Source organism: Alexandromys fortis, unplaced genomic scaffold, assembly GCF_014885135.2.
Source record: "Alexandromys fortis isolate MF-2015 unplaced genomic scaffold, M_Fortis_MF-2015_v1.1 scaffold_0, whole genome shotgun sequence".
Taxonomy (NCBI): Eukaryota; Metazoa; Chordata; class Mammalia; order Rodentia; family Cricetidae; genus Alexandromys; species Alexandromys fortis.
In genome coordinates, this window is record NW_026067949.1 from 44,040,738 (window position 1) to 44,063,092 (window position 22,355).

At 41.9% G+C, this 22,355-nt stretch overlaps 1 protein-coding gene and 1 non-coding gene across 2 annotated transcripts; one reads left to right on the forward strand and one right to left on the reverse strand.

The window, feature by feature from the left end:
* Nucleotides 1–136: 136 nt before the first annotated feature.
* On the reverse strand, nt 137–18,487 carry Nup54 (nucleoporin 54). The gene is made up of 12 exons (XM_050149774.1): nt 18,301–18,487; nt 14,798–14,881; nt 14,561–14,710; nt 12,652–12,878; nt 10,270–10,457; nt 8,438–8,634; nt 7,265–7,319; nt 6,783–6,876; nt 4,121–4,228; nt 2,353–2,472; nt 1,985–2,095; nt 137–913 (listed from the first exon to the last, which is right to left on the reverse strand). The coding sequence occupies exons 1-12, from the start codon at nt 18,365–18,367 to the stop codon at nt 785–787; spliced, it is 1,530 nt and encodes a 509-aa protein (XP_050005731.1). The 5' UTR covers nt 18,368–18,487; the 3' UTR covers nt 137–784.
* On the forward strand, nt 13,590–13,719 carry LOC126506634 (small Cajal body-specific RNA 4). Its single transcript, XR_007593286.1, has one exon. It is a non-coding gene; the product is annotated as a small Cajal body-specific RNA 4 (non-coding RNA).
* Nucleotides 18,488–22,355: the final 3,868 nt, after the last annotated feature.

Sequence of the window (22,355 nt, forward strand, 5' to 3'; positions counted from 1 at the left end):
GTGGACGAGTCCTATGATGTCATACTCAGCCACTGTTGTCAGATGTTAACATGAGGCTCTTCATCCTACATGATTTCACTTGTTATACTCTAGTCAAAATATGACAAGTCCATAAATAAAACACCAGAGGACAGAATTACATAAAACTGCAAATTAACAATTTATTTTAAATTTCATTTTTAGAAATAAAAAGTTTGCAAAAATGGTGATTTTTGTTAAATCCTAATTGTTTAGGTATGTTCTGTTAAGTTCCAAATAAGTAAAATAATATAAAAATATATCTTCAAGTCTTCATAGAACAAAAGGAAAACCACACAAATCATTAAATACTTTGGGATTTTCTTTACTTCCCACTGCTGATCTCACAGATATAAAATGCAGATATGCATTTAACTCTGAAGCACAGTCCCCGCAGCATGTAGTTACGGTTTATTTTGTTATGTAGGAAGTAGCTATGTTTCATTTTGCACTATGGAAAAAGGGACTGGAGAATAACCTTTACACACCGTGACCATGCTCAGTGCTGCTGTACAATGTACAACAGCGCATATACTCTGCATAATCGTGTACTTTTAAGTAAATATAGCTTTTAGATAAAAAATTTTCAGATTCTCTTTGAAGAGCTTTGTGGTGTCCATTTCAGATTTAATGTACAGTGATTTCTCAGGAACCTCAAACATGCCAGCAAGGAAAAGGATTCTTTTTCCCATCCATGTGGTCATCGTACGGAAGGCCTGATGTAGCAAGATGCGCTTTATGAACCTCTGAACACGTCTGTAAATGGTCAGCTAAAGACACCGCCTCTGCTGTGGATGGTTTCATTCAATCCATGTTCTACTAGTTTTATATCTTCTAGGTCATCTTTTATGATGCTAATCAAGTGGCTAAGGCCTTCCTGCTGTTGTTTCAAATGCTAGAATGAATTAAGAAAATAAAACATCAGTGTGCTACCCACAAAACAGCACTAGCGACTATATACAACAAACATGCAGCCAGACAACTACCACCAGCACGTGTGTCTACCATGTCTTTAGATGTGTTCTCTGGGTTTTTAGACTGGACAGTGGATGTGCACTGTCCACTGCTGTGGTGCTGGGGAGTGAACCCAGGGGTCCATGCATAGCAGGCAAGCACTCTACCAACTGAGCTACATCCCCAGTCCCAGCTTCTCAATTTAATACACAGACAGATCATTCTAGATTACAATAAAATGCAGTTGACCTTCCCACTGACTTGAGTACTCCACTGCCCACCCTTTGACACATCTATTATGTGGACAGATTCTAGAGGGAGGACGTTTGAAGTTACTATGGCATAACAATATGTGGGCATTTTCAGTGTACAGAGATGGGTACATTCACATCGTTGGGCACTCTGCCTCACAGAAGGGGAATCATACAGTACCTGTCCTTGTATGACCACATATTTCAAGGTCTACCATTTGTTGCATGTGTCAGAATTTCCTCCTCTTTAGGAGGAAGTCATACTACACTATATGTGTTTGTACATAGGTGTATAAATGTCTTTGCAGATCCCTGATTTCAACTACAAGCTGGGCATGGTAGCTTATACCTTGAATCTTAGCACTCAAGTGGCAGAGGCAGACAGATTCTGAGTTCAAGACCAACCAGGGTCACATACTGAGACTTTGTCTCTCAAAACAGATGGAGAACTGCCAAATAATATGGCAATTCTACTTTCAATTTTGTTGTTTCTCTGTGTAGTCCTGGCTGTTCTGGAACTTGCTCTGTAGACCAGGCTGGCCTTGAACTCAGAGATCACTTGCCTCTGCCTCCCAAGTGCTGGATTAAAGGCATACGTACCCAATGCCCAACTACTTTTGTTTGAGGAAGCAATGTTTTTTATATTTTATGATACTTAAAGGTGCCTGAAGGTTACAACTTCTCCATATTCTAACGAGCGAGTATTTCTGCTGTTGAACAACAGCCATCCTGATGGGTATGAAGCTGTAAGCTGAGCTCACCTGCTTGATTTCTCGTAAGAGGTCCGCATCTATGTAATACCTTTCTTCAGACTTCACAGCTCCAAAGTGATTCTGCATCCTGATCTGGGACATCAGTTCATTTAGTCGACCCTAAAAATGAGCCAGAGACAAGTGCTAACAATCACAGCTACTACTGAAGACGGCTGTTTGAAATGATAGCTTCAAACCATCAGTTAAAACTCCCAGGTCTTTGATTTGAAGCACTAATGCAAGCCAAAAGTACCGCGACTGGGAATTTATTTTCAGAAGTTCTAATCAGTGCAAATAAATGCTTAAGACACACTGCTACACGTTCCTGTTCAGCTACCCCACGCAGCCTCTAGCCATACTGACCACCAAGTGCTTACTTTGAACTGAGTAGGGGCATTCAGTTCGCCCTGAATAGTGTCTAGCTGAACCCGCAGCTGCTCTTCATCAGCCTGGATTGCGTAGCCGCTCTTCCTTTGAATCTCCTGTTTGATTAGGACCTGTAAAAGAGAAGACACCGGTACGAACCAGTAGACTACTTTTTAAAATCAACTATGGACTTGCTGATAGACACTGGCTGAGAACTAACATGGGATATGGGATACTTTGAAATCCTAGCACTTGGAGGCTAAAGCATGAGGAAAAGGCTGAGGTCAGCCTGACGAAGGAGAGCTCCAGGCCAGTCTAGGTTGCATAGCTGAGACCCTGCCTCAAACAGTAAAAAAGAAGGAAAAACCGTCTTAGTGCTTTATGCTTACACTGAAGTGCTTCTATCTATCTGCCTACATTCCAATTAGATTTTCTTTCTTTCTTTCTTTGTTTTTTCGAGACAGGGTTTCTCTGTAGCTTGAGCCTGTCCTGGCTCTTGTAGACCAGGCTGGCCTCGAACTCACAGAGATCTATCTGCCTCTGCCTCCCAAGTGTTGGGATTAAAGGCGTGCGCCACCACCACCCGGCCAATTATATTTTCTTATTAAAGAAAATATCTTTGTATAAAATGTACCACAGCTAATCCCAGCTGTGTCCACAGTGCTAGTTACAGGAACGCACCACAACACCCAGATCTAGTCAATTTCACTGTAAAGCTTTCTGGTCAAGTGAGCATCTTGACAATGTCTGAGTTATACGGGTTAAATGGGTGAGTGGCTCCTGAAAGACATGGCAAGTCTCTGTAGAATGACAAAAATATCCTAAAACTGAAAACACACAGACGGTGTATCATATCCTTTGAGTGAGGTAAGTGTATGATATATGAACTATACCTCAATGAAATTGTTCAAAGAGGAAAAAAGCCATAAATATTTTTCCTTGCTTTAGGAAGATTAAAGTAACACAAAAATTAGCTTTTTATTACTTAAGACAAAATTCAACAATGAAATTAGCTACACTGTGGGTTTCCACGTGGACTTTAGTAACTCTCCCTCTACTCTCTGACTATTACCAGCTCCTTCACTTGCTGTACATTACTTTTGGTGATCTCTATTTGTTAGAGAAAATCCCCTATCTCCCCTGGGTTTCAAATCTGAAAGATGCATACCATCTTTTACTACTTAGGGCAGTTTCTCTGGTTGGACGTTTCCCTCTGAGAGGGTTATTCATTCTGATGGCCGTCCACAGATCAGCTTTTTTCGTCTGTCCACAGCTACTCTGAATGTACTGCTTGTTTTTCACCTTTCTCTTACAGGTGTCAAGCTTACCTTTATATTTCTAAAATTTCTTAACAGTGAGCTCAGATTTTTATTTGGTATTTTGACAAAGGCTTTTGAATCTGGTCTGTAGCAATTGTTCTCGTGACAATTTATGATTTCCCCTCCTGCTGCTGTCCCAGTCTGTTAAAGTGGTGACTGGTTTAATGTCACTCATGGCCACATTCTCTCCCTGGCACTAAAATATGTTCTATACTTTATGGAGCCAGGAGTCGCTGATTTATATCTTCCCTGCACCAAAACTGTTTATGACCCCTCGTTACTAAGGGGAACTTTAAGAATATTCTTACCCTTATTTCTCACCCTGTAGGATCTTCCTTCCAAATTTTTATTGTAGAATCAACCCTCCAACTTGGGTCTTTTTCCTGTTTAAATAAGTCCTATTTGGCATGTATTTCACTTATGACCTCTTATAAACACTGGGGGAATTCCACATTATTACCTGTAAGGTTCTGTGGGAGAGATCCATGAGCTTCCGCTTGTACTGTGCTATCTTGGCCATAGTGGTAGTTTGATTCTTTTGTAGCTCACTAATATCTTCAGATATGATCTGTTAAAAAGACATGTTTTTGAGGATAAACCAAGTGGGACACAATAGCTATTTAACAGGCAAACCTACGTGTACTAGCCTAATTCTCAGATAACCCCCGAGAGCCATCTCTCAAAACATTAGCTTCAGTTCACCATTTTAGCACTTGTAAATTCCTTTGTGTGTGTGTGTGTGTGTGTGTGTAGGTGCACCAGAGTCCAGAGAGGGCACTGGGTCTCGAGAGGGGAACTGTGTGCTGCCTGGCACAGGTGTTTGGCATCCAGCCTTAGTCTTCTGTGCACTGCAAGCTCTTGACCGCCCAGCCCCATGATTCTGTATTTTGTTTCCTTCCTTTACATGTCTAAAAATTAAAAAGCGCTATTCTAAGATTTCTTTAGAGCTTTCAGGTATTTAGTGATGAGGCAGCATACTGGGAAAACAGGAACATTTCAGAAATAAGGAATTTTAAATAGACCCAGGCCCGACTGAAAAAAATTAGGATCTGTGAGACACTGTTGGGCTTAGGGTTCACAAACAACCAGTCTGAAGTTGGTGGAGCTGGGAAGAAAGTATACTCCATATCTTGATACTGAATACCTGGAGGGGATAATCAGAGCAGAGAGAAAAAGGAATGAAATAAATCCAAAAAGTGAATATGTGAATATATTTTTTTCTCCCTGGCTAGTGATGTTTTTTGTCTGACCTAAAATCCTAATACTTTGCCCAATGGTATGTTAATGTTAACAAGGCAGACTTAATTTGTGTGTGCACATGTGCACATGTATGTGCTCTGAGAGTACAATGCACATGCATGTGTGGAAGCTGGAGGGATAACCTCAGCTTTCTTTTCTTCTTTTCTTTCTTCTTTCTTTCTTTTTTTTTTTGAGATGAAGGGTCCCCTGGAATTTGTCAAGGAAGCTGAGCTGGATGAGCAGTGAGCGTCAGAGACCTGCCTGTCTCTGCCTCCCTAGCATGGTCTAGCATGCCTGGCTTTTTCACCTGGGCTCTAGGGACTGAAATCAGGTCCTAATGCTCAGCACTTTAACAATGGCATTATTCCCCAAGTCCCAAACACGTTACAATCTTTCCATCGTATCAAAGCATTCCAACCTATGATCGTCCCTAGCATAATTAATTTCTATGCCACTGGAGTGTTAAAGAGGACGAAAAGGTTGGATAAGCTATGTTGCTATGTCCACCTATGTAGATCACCTTTGTTTGGGGTGGGATAGGGGACACACTTGGGAACTGAACCAACCTAAGGCCCATCATATACTGCACAAGCCCTCTACCACTAAGCTATATCCATCAGGCCCCTTTTCCATTTTATTTTGAGACAAGCTCTCACTACATGGCACGGGTGGGCCTTGAATCGACGCTGCATCCCACTATGGCCTTGAACTTGAACTTGCAATCCTCTTGCCTAAGCTTCCCACGTAGCCTCGATTTCAGGCCTGTACCACCAGTGTAGCCTCCATTACTTTTAATGAAACACCTGGACATTATTGAGGGGACAAAGGAAAAACTTAGGTTGCTGTGTTTATCACCCAAATTTATTTAAAAAATTGGGAGGCAAAAAAAAAAAAAAAAAAAAAAAAAAAGGATGTATAAGATTTTTGAAGGGAATATCTAAAAACTAGTTCAAAGGACACCGACGGCCTCAACATTAAAGGATGAAATGATCTAACATCACGGGCCAGTCCTTACCAGGTGCGGCGATGCGCAAACACCTGGAATCTCAGTACTTGGGAGGCAGAGGCAGGGGAATCAGAAGTTGAAGGTCATCCTTGGCTACTCAATGAGTTTGAAACTAACAATTCATTTTAGGGTGATACTCATGAATTCAGCATGTCCAGCCTAACATCATGAAGTGTCTGGAAATTGGACCACAGAGAAATCATGCTGGAATTTTTTGGCAGAGAAACACTGAAAAGGAGGAATAGCTACATGGTGATATTTGCAGGGCTCTATCCCGACACAGCCACACAAACGCTGGATCAGTGTAACAGGAGAACTGTGTCCAGAGAACTCATCACTTTATCAATAGTAAGCTCGCTCCTGTCTAATGAAATCGGAACTGCATGTAACAGACATGGAGGTCAGTTCACAACACCCACAGTTTGTTTAGTTTTACAAGTCAATCAGGGCCGGACTTGCTAAATCCTTGGATTAAAAAAATAATAAGAGAGATGACTTTGAATAAATCTAGGCTATAAATCTAAACTCATAAAATACGTCAAAACAAATCTAAAGGTCAGAGGTTAAGAACTTTTCCAGAGGACCCAGGTTCAATTCCACACACGCCAGTCTTTAATTCCAGTTCCAGGGGATCTGATGCCCTCTCTAGCTTCCAAGGGTACTGTACAATATGTGGTGTGCAGACCATATAGGTACCACTTACACACATAAAAATAAAGGAAAAACAGTGTATGTGCAAGGCTGCTATCACAAAGAAAGCTGGTACAGGAAGCTGTTATGTTCTGCAGTGTACGAGTTCCCCTAAGAAAAAACAGCACACACGGGAAAAACAACTCCTAACTTTTGTTAGGATAGAGAATGCAAAGCGAATGCTTACATCTAATCTGGTCTGATGCTGCTTAGTCATCTGGTCTTGAACCTTCAGTCTTCGAAGCAGCTCTTTGAAACCCACCATGGGTACAGGAATTAATCTAAAATGCAAGGTTGCTTTTCAGAACTTATAAAACCAACAAGATGTATGTTGTAACAGACCTCATGAAATTTACAAGGAATTTCTAAATCCATGGCATTGAGGATCAACAGTTACCATGCTATTTTCAACCTCCTTATTTAACGGATTAGGAAACACGGTTCAGTCAAAAACTTGCACTCACTGTTAATGCAAATGTAACAGATGACTAGGATCCAGGTTTCCCCTCCCTGCCTAGTCTCACCTCATCTTGCTGCCTTCCATGGCAGAACTGTTTTAAAAAGCAATGAAAATAACTCTTCAAATGCAAGAATACAACTAATAACCCATGTCTGTTTGCTTCCTTTCTGGTAAGTACCAGTCTGTATATAAAATAGTGATACACTTACTTTTCAGAATCGGGGTTATCCACCTTGGCTTGTTCCCAAATAATAGGATCAACACCTACCACAAACAAAAAAATTCTTATAAAACATGATTTTCTGTGTTTATATTTGTATGGGAAATGCTTTCTTAAAATTAGAGTTCAGAAGTTATAATGAGGAATTACTTTTTATAAATATGAATTGAAAGGAAGTATCTGCAGCAGATAGTATAATACGTCCACCTCTAGCACACAAAGAGAGCCTGCATAACAAAAAGTGCAATGACTCGAACAAGAAATGAGCAAAGGACATAAAAAGGCTATTCTCAAGTATGAAGTTATTCAACCTGTCATCAGGAAAATACAGACTAAATATTAATTCTTTAACTAGCTTGCTGATGTGGGGAGCATAATACACTACAATTGCAAATACACTTGGTAGAAGGCTCTCTGAAAGGCATTTGCAATGAACTTGGTGTGGAGGAGAAGCGGGGCCTATGTCCCTAGGCTGTCCTCAATCTCACCATGCAGTCCAGGTTGTGCCCTCAATGTCATGATCTGTATTCCATCTCCAAGGCTGAGATCACAGGTACCAGAGATCTTCTAAAAAAAACCAAATACTCACATGCTCTAAGGTAAATTTCTACAGATGTTAACTGCTGCTTAGTTTGGAGAGGTGAATGTATAGAAACAATATTGAATTAAGTAAGGCATATCTATAGAATACTCTAGTGTTTAAACAGAATAAAGTTCCTCTTCAAGTACGAACACGAGAGACACTAAGAAATCTCTGAGTGAAAAGGCAGGCGGCAGCCGTGTGCGGTGCAGATCCTTTTCCACTCCATGCACATTTGCCTACACTTGGAGCAGCAGAGTCCAGCGCTACTAACAGTTACCGCTACGGAAGGGAGACAAGCTAGACTTACCAGTCTACTTAATTAGGATATCTAGACTTTTTTTAAGCATTAACATATTTAAGTAAGTAATTAAAGATAAAAAACCCAAAACACTTCAAATGAATATCTACAGGCAGATGGGTTAAGAATTATTTTTATCACTTTCCAAAATTTCTAATGTCTTAGTTATATAATTTAAACTTACAACTAACTAAAACACAATATTCAAGAATACATTCCAAACAAGCAAACACACGACAAGCTCCCGCACTAATAACCGCCTAGCCAGCTACAGCACGTACCAGCAGGAGGGTTCTGCAGGAGCTGTTTGATCTGAGCAGGGGACAGCTCTGTTCTGGTCATAGAAAGCGTCACCCCGAGCTGCTGCAGCTGTGTTTTGATGTTGGCTTGTTCAAAGTGCGCATACAGCGTTGTTGCTGGGACTCTTCTCGAGGTGCCATTTGGAGAACGCTCAACAACATAAATGACAACTTCTGTCCTGGAGGCAAACAACCAATTTATCACACGGACTTCATGACCCACAGCCACAAATGTCTGAAAAGACTGATGGCTGAAGTCAAAAATGGTTTTTACAAGAGAAAAGTTTTTTGTTTTTTTTTTTTAAATCTTGAAAGTAAGGTTCATTTATAAATCATCTTAAATAACAAAAACAAAAACGAGGTAGGTAAATAAGATAGAATTTAGGGGGCTGGAGAGATGGCTCAGAGGTTAAGAGCACTGACTGCTCTTCCAGAGGCCCTGTGTTCAATTCCCAGCAAAACCACATGGTGGCTCACAACCATCTGTAATGAGATCTGGTGCCCCCTTCTTGCACATAGGTGGAACACTAATAAATCTTAAAAAAAACACAACAACAACAAAAAAAAAAAAACTATCTCAAAATAAAAGAATAATGCTTAAGGGCTGGAGAGATGGCTCAGAGGTTAAGAGCACTGGCTATTATTCCAGAGGTCATGAGTTCAATTCCCAGCAACCACACGGTGGCTCACAACCATCTATAATGAGATCTGGTGCCTTCTTCTGGTGTGCAAGCATATATACAGGCAGAACACTTCATACATAATAAATAAATCTTAAAAAAATTAAGTTTTAAAAAAGAATAATGCTTTAAAAAATTAGAATTTATTTTTTGAGAAGATTTGCTCAGCAGTATATTTCTCTATCAAATGTTTCTTACTGTTCCCTGCTCCCTAGAACTATTGACTCTTATGATTCTGCCAAAACTTATGGGCTGCCTGTTGCAAGCAAGACCCAAGAAGTACAACCTGAGTCAGTCACCGGGTATTACTAGAAATAGTAACGATATGATTCACCTAACCTTAAATATCCAAAAGTAAGTATCTTGCCACCAAGAAGAAATGACGAAAGGACGAGGGAACTAGAGCAATCACACTGTTCATGAACCCGAGCAGAGTGCACAGGTTGGACACGGGACTGCATCTCTGTAACTCCAGCATGCAGACAAGGCAGGAGGAGCACTCGAAGTACAAAGTGGATGGATAACCAGCACTACACAGTAAGACCGTCTAAAACCCATCAAAAACAACAGCAACGAAAACCAAAACAAGCAAAAGGAGTCAGTTATTAAAACGCTCCAGTAAAGCTTCATGATGTGGATATGATTTATTAGCAGTGGTTAATAACGAAGTTAATTTCGCCAATAGCCACAACAGAGCCAGGCAGAAAATCCAAACGGATATAAGGAGAAAAGGGGTTGGAGTCAGGGAGATGCTAGCACGTGGCAATAGATTAATAGGAATGAATTAATTTAAGATGTAAAAGCTAGTTAGTAATAAGCCTGAGCCATCAGTCAAATAGTTTGAACTTAATATTAAGCCTCAGGGTAATATTCAGGAACTGGCGGGTGGGAGGGAAACCCAGTTATAGCTTCAGTCTGCATGCAGCTGCAATGCGCTCTGCTGTTCCTGAACAAAATCTACATCCTAGTATCTGCAAAGTTTATCTGATAAAAAAAATCCAAAACCAAGAAAACGGAACTTTTCAACACGTCTATAAATTTGTAATAACCACCAACTAGAGATAGCATTCTGCTGAGATTTATGTTTCAGCAGCAGCGAACCCACAAGGGAACAACCCACACATGTTTACTTACTGATCATCCGGCAGGGTCTTAATGCCCTCCACATTGACAGTCAGGGTCTGGTTTCCTCCCAAAACCTTATGCAATGATTCTACTAGCTGCTGCTGCTGGCTTCTAATGTCTGCTTCTTTCTTGTTGAAAACTAAAACCACCAGTCCATCTTCATCTTTATTATTGGGCATACAACTATAACCTACAGCCTGTGAAATGAACAAAAGTATCAAAAATACATGCAGACTTTACACAAAATGTTTAATAGCTCAGCATCTGCTAAGATTATGGAAATGGAAAGCGCTCTGTGGGACACCACATGAGCAAACTTCATTTCCCTAAACTAACATAAATGTAAATTTCCTCTCCAGTATAGGAACTAAAGAATTTTCTCTGGAAGATTTTGAAAGCCATTCATTTTCAGAGGTTTCTTATATATTGGAACAACTCATATGTCATACATGTAACTGCAGAAGGTGACTCATGAATCTTTACATTTTAAAGAAACAATTCACAAACACGGTATGTTTAAGGTACAGTGACACTGTCAAGATACTAATGTATCAAAAATGTCTAGTTTATGACTACCTGTTATAAAACTATGAAACAGGTTATTAGTGTAACATTAAATGAATAAAATACTACATATTATTAAATACAAGGAATTACACATTGCTAAAATAGCTTATATATAGAATACTTTGTCCTTTGTCACCACTTACATGTAACTTTTAAAAAAGTAAGTTCATTCACGTGTACATTATACATTTTACTATGTATATTATATAGCAACTTTTAAGAAAAGTTAAAACATTTAAACTGATACTTCTATGTTTACTACTGTATTATCTTACTGCCAAACAACAATATTAAAAATTTCAACTAATGATTCAGGTGATATAGAAATTAAATAACCCTAGCGTGCAAAGCTAAACTATAAAGTACTCCAAACTCTGAAACTTTCTGGTATTAACATGATGTCTCAAGTAAAAAAAAAAATTCTACACCTGACCTTATATGATGGGTCACAGCACACAAACACACTAAAATTACTGTATAAAATTACCTTTAAGCTGTATGTACAAGCTGAAGCTACATGAATCACCTATTTAGAAGAGTTCCTCAAGGTATGCCATTATATATAAATATTCCAAAAATCTGAAAAGTCTAAAATCTAATACTTCTCTGGTCCTGAGGTGCTAGATGAAGTTCAGTATCAGAATGTGTAACTAGGACACATGAGTTCTCTCTGGGTTTGATTCCTAAGCACCACCCCTCCTGCCCCCCATACCTTTACACTCCCCAACAGGCAGGGTGAAGTACAAGCTTGATTGTAATATATTGATTTGTTATGTGGAAAATACACTGTCAGCTGTGTGTGGTGGTGCAGCCTTACCATCTCAACACTCAAGAGGCTAAGGCAGGAGGATCATGAGTTTAAGGCCAGCTTGGACTATTGCAGCAAGAGCCTCTCTTCTGTTTTTCTTGGAAGAACAAAAAAATAAAAAAAAAAAAAAGAAAGAGAAGAGAGATCATATATATACAAAAACCAAAAACAAAGAAAGAAAAACAAATGGTCAAGTAGAACACTCCCCACTGTCAAATTTCAATGAGATGGTTGTTTATAGACAATGAGGCAAAACAAAGAAAACGGCCATTACTGTTTTAGCGCCTTTGGCACCCGACTCTAAGAGTAACAGGTTCCACATGCCAAGGAGAATCCGTGCACTGCCTGGGGTAACTTCCCTGACTAGTCAGATGAACACAGCCTAAGTCTGGTACCTTTAAAGTGACAAGCAGACCACACTTTCTTTTTTGCTTGTTTGTGTGTGTGTGTGTGTGTGTGTGTGTGTGTGTGTGTGTGTGTGTGTGTAGGTATGTATGTGTGTAGGTATGTATGTATGTATGTAAGGGGGCCCTGCCATGGCACTCACAGGGAGGTAAGAAGACAACTTTCGGGAGTCATGTGCTTTGGGGAGAGTGCCAAACTCAGATCATAAGGCTCGGCGACAAGTTCCTTCACCCACGGGGTCACTACAGCCCTGGGTTGTTTGTTTGTTTTGAGATGGGGTCTAAGGTAGCCTGGGCTGGTTTCCAACTTGCTCTACAGCTAAGGATGACTTGACTTCCGGTCCCTCTATGTCCACCCCTGAGCAGAGATTCAGGGTGTACCACCACAGCCATTGTTCCTCCTCTACCAACACCTTTTTCCTCAGTCCTATTGTGGTGGCTGCGTGGTCACTCTGAACCATACATAACATTTTTCAAAAATTGCTTTAAATTTGTAATTTTTATTTAAAATAAGAAGTGTAGCCATATCATTCTTAAATGTCATTTTAATCTAAAAGTTACTATATCTCTTATATTCACTCTTTAAATGAAGATCAAGGACACAACTAATACCTTAAATCGGCAGAAGGGATTTTCCTGTGTAAACTCCACGGGAGGAATGTTATTGTTGAAATATCCTTTTCCTGTTCCCCAGAAAGCCTGAAGCTGGTTCCATTTAGCCAAAATGGCATCTCTCTCATCCCCCAGCAGTGTCGGAGCAGAAAGCGCACTGGCAGTATTGATGAGCTGGTTGGACTGCGCAGGAGCCTGTGTAGGCTGACTGAAGAGACCACCTAAAGCTTAGAAAGGAAAAACAACAAAAAACAAATCCAGAAAACTTAGATTCAAGAACAGTGCGTAAACCCCTTCCCAGCTGTCATGTCCTAACTTGGGAACCAATTTGTATACCATCTTACAAGCGGGTGAGCGTCAGCCAAGGAAACCAAGAGGTAAAGCAAACAAGAGGCAGCTGCCCACAGCCTGAGGCCGTCAAAGAGGAGCAGACTGGAAACAGCTGAAAGGGCCCATTAAATGAGCAACAGCTTGTGGGATGTTCACTTTAGATGCTGTCAAGGTCTTGCATGTCACTGACCCCTCAGTAGGGCAGGGCAGAGGGCATGGCTATCTGAGCAAACAGCTCTACAGATGCTCTGATAACCCAAACTGGTGGCACAGTTAGAAAACAGATCGGACTGCTGAGACCTGATGCTTGAGAGACAGGGCAGCTGACCTAGATAAACAGAGCTTTAAAAACGAAACAAGCCAGACGTGGTGGTGCACACCTTTAGTCCCAGCACTCGGGAGGCAGAAGCAGGTAGATCTCCGTAATTTCGAGGTCAGCCTGGTCTACAAGAGCTAGTTCCAGGACAGGCTCCAAAGCTACAGAGAAACCCTGTCTTGAAAAACCAAAAAAAAAAAAGAGTGCTTGTTGCTCTTCCAGTGGATCCATGTTTGACTCACAATAGACCAAAGTAAACAAAGTTTAAATGCATGGTAGCCTAATTTTAAAGAACAGGACCCAAAAGGCTGAGGCCGATGAAGCAAGATTTTGCTGACACACTCCTAGGAAAAAAAAGAGCTGGAGAGACAAGTCTTATTGGGGTGGGGGGATCACAGGGCTGACTGTATTACCCAACATTAAAAACAACAACAAACCAGAACCACATAAGTAAGGTAAAATTTGTTACAGATGAATTCCAACAAACAAATGTAAGAAAAATCTAGATGAACATAACTCCTTAATCAGTAATAGATGAACTGATCTAAGTAATGATTACCAATGACTGCTAGAATCATTACAAAAAATTAGATATTATATACCTCTTGATAAAGGATATATGATATCGTCTTACAAATAAAAAAATTGAAACTATGTAAATAAGCCCCTAAATCCCACTCAACAATACGAGACCGACAAACACTATGTTTAACCACGTAAGAATGAACAGTAAAGAACTGGCTGAAATCCTCTGAAAGACAAAAGACAGGACTTCTTCCATGAACTGATAATATAAAAGAAGGCTTGCAGAGATCTAAGAACGGCAAAGCTAAAGAGTTATGTTGACACACTCGAGTGACAGAACCACAGAGAAATGAAGAAGGCCGTAAGAGACGGGACAGCAGACCCTCCAGTGGAGCAGTGCCTATAAGGAAACATGGAGCTGGCTCAGGGTCTGCCTTGACATGACAAGAGTGTGCCCATATAAATAATACAGTAAGTTACACCGTATACAGATTTCTCCAATTGTATCACTGTTAGAAATGACAAAACTTTTACCGGACAGACTGCAAACATAGGGCCCTTACATCCTAACCGTGCTGCTCGGGCTTTCCCTAACTATCAAGCACAAGCATGAAGAGCAGCTTTTGGAATTCCTTGGAACCTATTCATAGTCCTTAACACTAAGACAATCTGCACTTGAAGCCATGGTGCTAGCTGTTATGGCCACAACTTTACATCTGAAGATAAAATCGCACTTACTAGTTTGTTGCTGCTGCTGCGGCTGCGTATTAAATCCTCCAAACCCCAGGCCGGTTCCCAAACCAGTACCTAAACCAGTACCAGTTCCCGTCGCTGTGCCAAAACCAGTACCGAAGCCAAAACCTTTGTTCTGAGTGCCACCGAGAAGGCCTTTCAAGGAAAAATCAGAATCAGGTAAGTTAAGAACGTTTCTAACGTCTCCCGTACGTCCTCTCCAGATGACTTCAGCCCTCTTACCTGTGCTGCCCGTGTTTGTTGGGGCAGAGAAGCTGAATGCAGAGCCTGCAGTTGTAGTTGTTGTTCCAAATCCTCCAAACCCACCTAATTTAAATAAAAAAGATAAAACATAAAGGTTCTTTTGCGTACATAGAGGGAATTTCATCTTTAAATTTTTTAAAGTAGTTGCTAAATACAAAGAAAACATTGATCTAAATTTTTCCTTTTTTGCAGCATCATTAAAAAATCCTACACTATTACTAATACACTGTAAGAAATAACTGATGAAGTATTTTAAAAAGAAATAACATGGTGCAATACACAGTCCTTTTAACTAAATGGGTAACATGATTAAAAAATGTTAAAACCTTTGCCATAATTGTAAAATGATACAGATGTACCTTTAGACTAGCGATTACAAATTGAAGTGTCTGTATGATTTTGAGTAACAAAATTAATTAGACTAAGCATTTACTGACAATAGAGTTGTTTAAAAAGTAGCTTTGCATCAGGTAGTGGTGGCCTTTAATCCCAGCACTCGGGAGGCAGAGGCAGGTGGATCTCACTGAGTTCAAGGCCCTGGAAAAGTCAACAAAATAAAAAACAAACTAGCATGTAATGGCAGCAGATGGCTTTGCCAGCTTGCAACCTTAATTTCCATAACTTAAATTACATCTATATTAGCTCACGTTTCTCCTTAGTCTGTGTGCAACAACTTTTCAAAGGAAACACCAACAGGCTTCTTTCCTCTGTAAAATAACAACGTGTTTCTTGAAGGAAAAAAGTGGAGGAGCGGCATGGCTACCACAGGCCTCGGAGGCACATCATGGCAACTGATTTTACTTTTAAGTAAGTCTAGAAACAAAATAATCGTGGCATATCTGACAATATATGACTACAATGAAATGCTAGCCCAATTTTTAAAAAGAGTATCAGTAGTAGTTACCTATTTATAAATATGTTGTCAAAGACATTCAAAACAAACATCTGAACCATAAATGCTGGGTTCTGAGAGTCTAACTTGAACTTATTTCTTGTAATAGAATAGCCTCATCAAGACTGCAACAGAGGATGGGTGTGGTAGCGAGTGTCTACAATCCCATCCAGACAGAAGCTAATGCAGGATGGACTACATAGTGAAAAGCTGTCTCAAAAAATTTTTTAACTAGTTTTAATCAATTTTGTGGTGCTGGGATCCTGCTAGGCAGGCAAGCACTTCATCACTTGGTGAGTCTCCAACTTAAAACAATACAATTCAGATTTAGAAATTTAGTGCATAGGCTGTTGCACACACGTAACATAGATTCTACTGCAATAGTGCCAGCTAAACTTTTTGATTCAACACCTAAAATAGGAAGTACTGTCTTTAGTCCCCCTTTATCTTCCTGCTTTCAAAGAATAACTATGTTATCGCAACTGGCTACAAAATAAAAACACTAGTCAGTATCTTATCATGTTTCAAAAAAACAAAAACGCTTTATTAGAAAGAGTAGACCTGCATGGCTACAAAAAATTTAATTTTATAGCTTTTTGTTTAGGCTGTTAATTAACATATTTGAAAGCCATCAAAACACAATTTTATTTGTACAACTCAAAACTCAACAGTGACAACTTCAAACGGACATGAAATCAGGCAAATACAAACAGGTTTATTTGTTGTTGTTGAACATGGATTTGCTTTATTCTGAAACATAAATTTCAAAATAAGGTGTGTTTTGCCCAGTGCCAATTTTAAGCAAAGTAGAAACACAAACACAGCAAGGGCAGTGCTATGTAAACACTTCTAATACATCTTTATCTTTGGCATGTTCAAGTCTATGTCACATTGTTTTTAGCTCAGAGAATAAGGCGACACACAGAATGTGGAACCAAGTGAATGGACAAAATACCTGACTGTCCAAGTCAGCTCAGGAAGTAATGTTTACCAAATGCGTATAATTGGCATGGGCAGAGCGGCATAACAGACTATGGACGATAAATTCATATACGAGCAGCTGAGGGTCAAGATGTTTTCAAGGGTCACTTTACGTTGAACTCACATAAGCCTACTTTAAATTGGGACATACACACCCATTATATTTGTGTTTTGAAAAATTTTAAAGATCTTCAAACCTGCATTTTAAAAAATCTTCATAATTCTCTTTTTGAGTGCAAAGATGTCTAGCCTACTTTTTAGAGCTCAATGTCAGCTGGTAAATTAAAATGCTCATGGAGACTTTCCCAAAAATGTAGCAAAGAATTGGAGATTCTTTCTACGATTACATCTCGTAGAAATACATACTAACAGTTGAATTAATGGAAGAAAAACGTTGTCCTACAGATTGAAAAACAAGACGGGTCACCGCTGTTCGTATAAGATTTGTTTCTCTTGGAAACACAAGGACAATAAGATGAAATCCCAATGAAATATGTATAAAAAATGAAAAATGACTGCAGGAGTCCAAGAATCCCAGGGAACCACTGAGCTTATACTGCAGCTAATAATTTGAAAAACATTCTAATTCAAAATAAATTCCATTCCAAATTCTTATTTTGAAGATGTACTCTGTATGATTAAATGCAAACCCACAAACGAGAATTCTAGCTCTCCAGGCTTTCCAATAAAAAAAAAATTACATCTTTTAAGAAAGTCAAAACTTGATATACACTCAATTTGACCTCAGGAAACGAACCCTTCCCTTCTAAGACAAGTGCAATCCCCCCCTCCCCAAATCTAGGAACATCGGAACATTCTTGGACTCCAGCCCCCGACCCTCGTTATACACATGACCCGCAGTATCTACCTGCACTCGTCAGACTGTTACCAAAATTGAACGGAGTCGCCGAGGTGGTAGAAACACCGAAATTCCCAATATTAAAGTTCACTGCAGGGTTAGCAGTTAATCCGAAACCCCCAAAATTAAACCCACCGGCGGTGGAGTTGGCAGTCTCAAGCCCACCAAATCCTGATAGACGTGGAGGCAGAGAAACAAAAATTTGAAAACGTGAGAGGTGGGGAAGAGAAAAGGAAAAGAAAGCAAGATAAGAATTACAAGAATCAGCAAGAGGCTTCACAGCGTGGATAAACCTGACCGGCACCGGAACCGGTTGAGAGAGCCGAGGAGGTGGGGACAGAGAGAGGAGCGAAGGGCACCAGGGGCAGGGGCCAGCATCCCCCGGGCTGGGGAGGGGACGGAGGGAAGCCCCTGGGCCGGGAGGCCGAGCCGTACGAGGGGTCCCGGGGTCCCGGGAAGGGAGAGGGGCGTCGCCTCCGGCCGGCCTCTCCCGGGCGGAGTCCCCGGTGGCGGGAAGCCACCCGGCGACCGGGCCACGCGGTATGCGCGCGTCGTGCGAGCCCCAGGCCGAGCCTGAGCAGCCCGCGGCCCTCCCGCCTCCGCCACGGCCGCCACCGCCAACCCTCTCCAAATGTCCCCACGGTGTCCCGCGTGCCGGGGCGACCCCGGACCCCCAGCCGGGTGGTATCGGACCGAGGGGGCGGGCCCAAGGCTTGCGTGCCTTGGAAGGAGGTCCAGGGGCTGACTCACCCGCGGGTGCCGCGGTAGCTGCAGAGGTGCCAGACGTGCCCGAAGGAGCCCCAAAATTGAAAGCCATGTCGCGGGAGCAGCGCTTAGGTTGTCCCGGGCTCCCGCGGCTCCGCGCTCAGTGCTCTCCGCTCTTCCGGCCGGCCGGGAAACGTCGGGCCGCACCATTAGTTCCGCCTCCTTTCGGGCCTCAGCGGGGGGGGGGGGGGGGGGGGGGGGAGTACAACGAGGACTCCTCCGTCCCGCTCACTTCCGGGGGTGTGTTGTGGCTTCACGTGGCGCGGGGCGTCACAACAAAGGGGAGGTGAGGGGCTGCTGGGCGTGGAGTGTCGCCTGCCAGCTCTTCGAAGCCGCCTTAGCGAGGGGATTCGGTGCGGAGACTGCGAGCAGTAGGTGTGATGGTGCTGTCCTTACCACCGAGCTGGGGGCCTTCCCGGAGGACAAGAGGATGGAGCAGGTGAAGCAGCTGAGAAAGAGGCATTTAGGAGTGACAGAAAGATAATGGGGATGTAGCAACACGTGTGTTTACCACGTGGCACGCACGCTAGTCCCCATTTGTGCATAGTTTAACTTAATCCCCAGCTGGTTTTCAGACAGTTTACCACTATTGTTATCGAACCAGAGGGAAGGCTGACCCGAAAGAAACAAATGAGCCTTCTAACTGCTAAAACCTGTGCTTTGTGTTGCTCTTCTGGGGGACATTTAATCCTCAACCCCACAGAGAAGATTCTGTTATTGACTAATTCACACGGATGAAATGGAAGCGTCCCCAAAGTCAGTTCGCTGGCACATCCTGGAATCTAATTTGGAACAAGGTTTTTCCCGACATTTTCTGAAAGGGCTAAACTCTCCCACTTTCACAACTGAATTTAGGCTCCAGTTCTCTGAGAAGGGCACACAGGTGTCTTTTCCAACAAAAGGCCACTTACCTACAAGGCCCTTGGATTCAGGCTGGAGGGAGAGAACAGAAGGCCTAAGTCAGTCTTACAGTGTCTCAAGGACAAACCCGGCAGCCCCCTTCTGAGTTTCGCCCAAGCTTGTGTAGACGCGTCCAAAAATAATAAGACTAAACAATAACCTGGGTGGTGGTGGCACTTGCCTTTAATCCCAGCACGTGGGAGCCCGAGGCAGGCGAATCTCTGAGTTCAAAGCCAGCCTGGTCTACAGAGTGAGTTCCAGGACAGCCAGGACTGTTACACAGAGAAACCCTGTCTCGAAAAACCAAACCAACCAACCACACAAACCCAAAAACAAACAAACAAACCAACAAAAACCCAAATCCAAAAAACGAATCTAACTAACTAATCATGTAGCTGTCCCTGAAACTCCCCTTAGCTGTGCTTAAAAGGGGTCTACATGTCCCTCTTGGGGTCGTCACCGGTTTTGTACAGGTAAATGACCCCACAAGCATGCTGGTATAATAAGCAATCTTTGTCCTTGCATACTATTTGAGTCTGGGGTCTTCCTTCAGCGTTTCTGTGGACCCTACGTTCATGTAAGTTTATGGTATTTTGAGTATATATTCCTACCTCTAAGCTTTCTTTTCTGTGGACCCTACATTCATGTAAGTATTTATGGTATTTTGAGTATATATTCCTACCTCTAAACTTCCTTTCACATCCCAACCCTCCTCTTAGTTTCCTTTGTTCCCCAGCGGCTTTATTTCAGTTTTCATGCTACTGGGGTGTGTGTGCGCGCATGTGTATTTAAATTTAGGAATCATAAATGAGAAAAATCTGTCCTTATGATTATCTTCAGTCATACCCATTTTTGTGCGAATGACATAACTTTAATGCTTGTGGTTGAAAATCTACACTACCTTTTCTTGATATACCCGTCTGCTGTTGGGCAGCTAGCTTCTTTAACGAGTGTGACTAGAGCTACTGTCGACACTGACAGGCGTGTGTCTCTGTGATAGGCTAACACGGAGTCCTTAGAGGCGTAGCTGAGGCATGTGGTAGATCTAGTTTGACTTTTTCTGAGGAACCCATTTGCCCCAATTTATTTTAGTGTGTGTACGGGGGGGGGGGGGGGTGTAAGTGCACACGTATGTGGAGGCCTGAGTTTGACATGGGTGTCTTCCTCATTTACTCTTATCTTTTGAGACAGGGTTTCTCACAGAATCTGGAGGGCATCAAGTTGGCAAGAGTGGCAGGCCAGCAATTCCCGTGGCCTCCTGACTCTGCATATGCAGTGCTGGGTGCTAGGTGAACCCACGGTGCCCAGCGCTAGGTGCTAAGTGAATCCCACGGTGCCCAGCACTAGGTGCTAAGTGAATCCTACGGTGCCCAGCACTGGGTGCTAGGTGAACCCACGGTGCCCAGTGCTAAGTGAATCCCACAGTGCCCAGTGCTGGGTGATAGGTGAACCACGGTGCCCAGCGCTAGGCTGGATTTTAAATCTGAATGCTGACGGTTGAGCTCAAACTCTCCAGCTTGCACAGCTAGCGCAGTACTGCCGTGCTGTCTCTCCAGTCCCAGCTTTAAAAATTACCATTTCATTGTTTCCCTGTAGATTATGGCCAGGATTTCATATTCTTTCCTGAGAACAACAAGAACATCTTTGAAGAGATTCCTTGACCAAAGCAGCTTCTACAAGAAAGCATTTAATTGGGGGCTTGTTTGCCATAGAGGGTTAGTCTATTATCATAATGGCAAACAGGCATGATGTTGGAGCAGTAGCTGAGAGCTTGCACGTGACCTACAGGCAGCAGGCAGAGAGAGAGAGACTGGGCCTGGCTGGGCTTTTCAAACCTCACAGCCTACCCCCACTAACACACCTACTCCTATAAGCCCACACCTTCTAATCTTTCTTAAACAATTCCACCAACTGGGAACCAAACATCCAAATCCATGCCCCTATGGAACCATCCTCATTGAAACCACCAAGTGTAGGAAACCTGTTCGCCCCTGCTCCCGGGCTCGTCCTGTTCCCTCTCTGAAATGCTCTCCCGTGCCCAGGCACATTCCCAGGGCACCGTGAATCATGACTGGTTCCCACTTACTTGTATGACTATGAGCCACTCTTCCCCACTAGACTGCAGTTTCCATGTGCCTCCTTCATGTATGTACTGTGTGGCATAAAGGAGGTACTTTTTAAACAAATGCACTCTTGTGAACATACAGCACGACATGGAAAATGCAGGCCATGGTATCACGTGGTATTCACATATGATTATATGAAATGTGTGTAGCATATCTTAAAGCTGTATAAAAGTTTTTTAGATTTGATAAATGAATAAATGAACTTATTACTGGAAATGGGAGTTTTATCTTCTGCAAATCTATATACATGTTTCTATACTCTGTATTTTGTGGCTCTTATTCTAGATGTTCTTTAAATATTGTTCCTAGGCATGTTTTAACACCTTATTGGTCTTTTGAATATATTTTCTGGATTCTTATATTAGATTTCAAACATTTGGTCTAGATATGGGACATAGGTGTACGTGTCTCTGTATAGCTTTGGGTAAGAAGTCAGTACTAGGTGCTTCCCTTGTGATACAAGCAGCTGCAATGAGGTTTAGGGTTCCTAGAAAGGACATAAACTAGTGACCAAGGTCCTTCACATGTACGCACATCGGTAACACTAACAGGAAACTTTCTGATGTTCTAGCTTACTCTGACTTTAGGAGGAAGGTATACTGTTGGGATGGGAAGTTCAAAAGGGAATCAGAATTTTAGGACTAATAGATCTAAATGTTCTTGAAGTGTGGGAAGTCCTTCTGTCTATGTGTTGCTTTTATTGGTTAATAAAGAAGCTTTCTTGGCCTGTGATAAGGTAGAGCAGAGCTAGGTAGGGAAAACTAAACTGAATGCTGGGAGAAAGGAGGAGGAGTCAAAGAGAAGCCATGTAGCCCTGCCAGAGACAGACACTGGAGGAAACCTTGCCCATAAGCCATAGCCATGTGGCGATACACAGATTAATGGAGATGGGTTAATTTAAAATGTAAGAGTTATCCAGAAATATGCTTATGCTATTGGCCAAACAGTATTGCAAATAATATAGTTTCTGTGTGATTATTTCAGGGCTGAACAGTAGGGAACAAACAAGCAGGC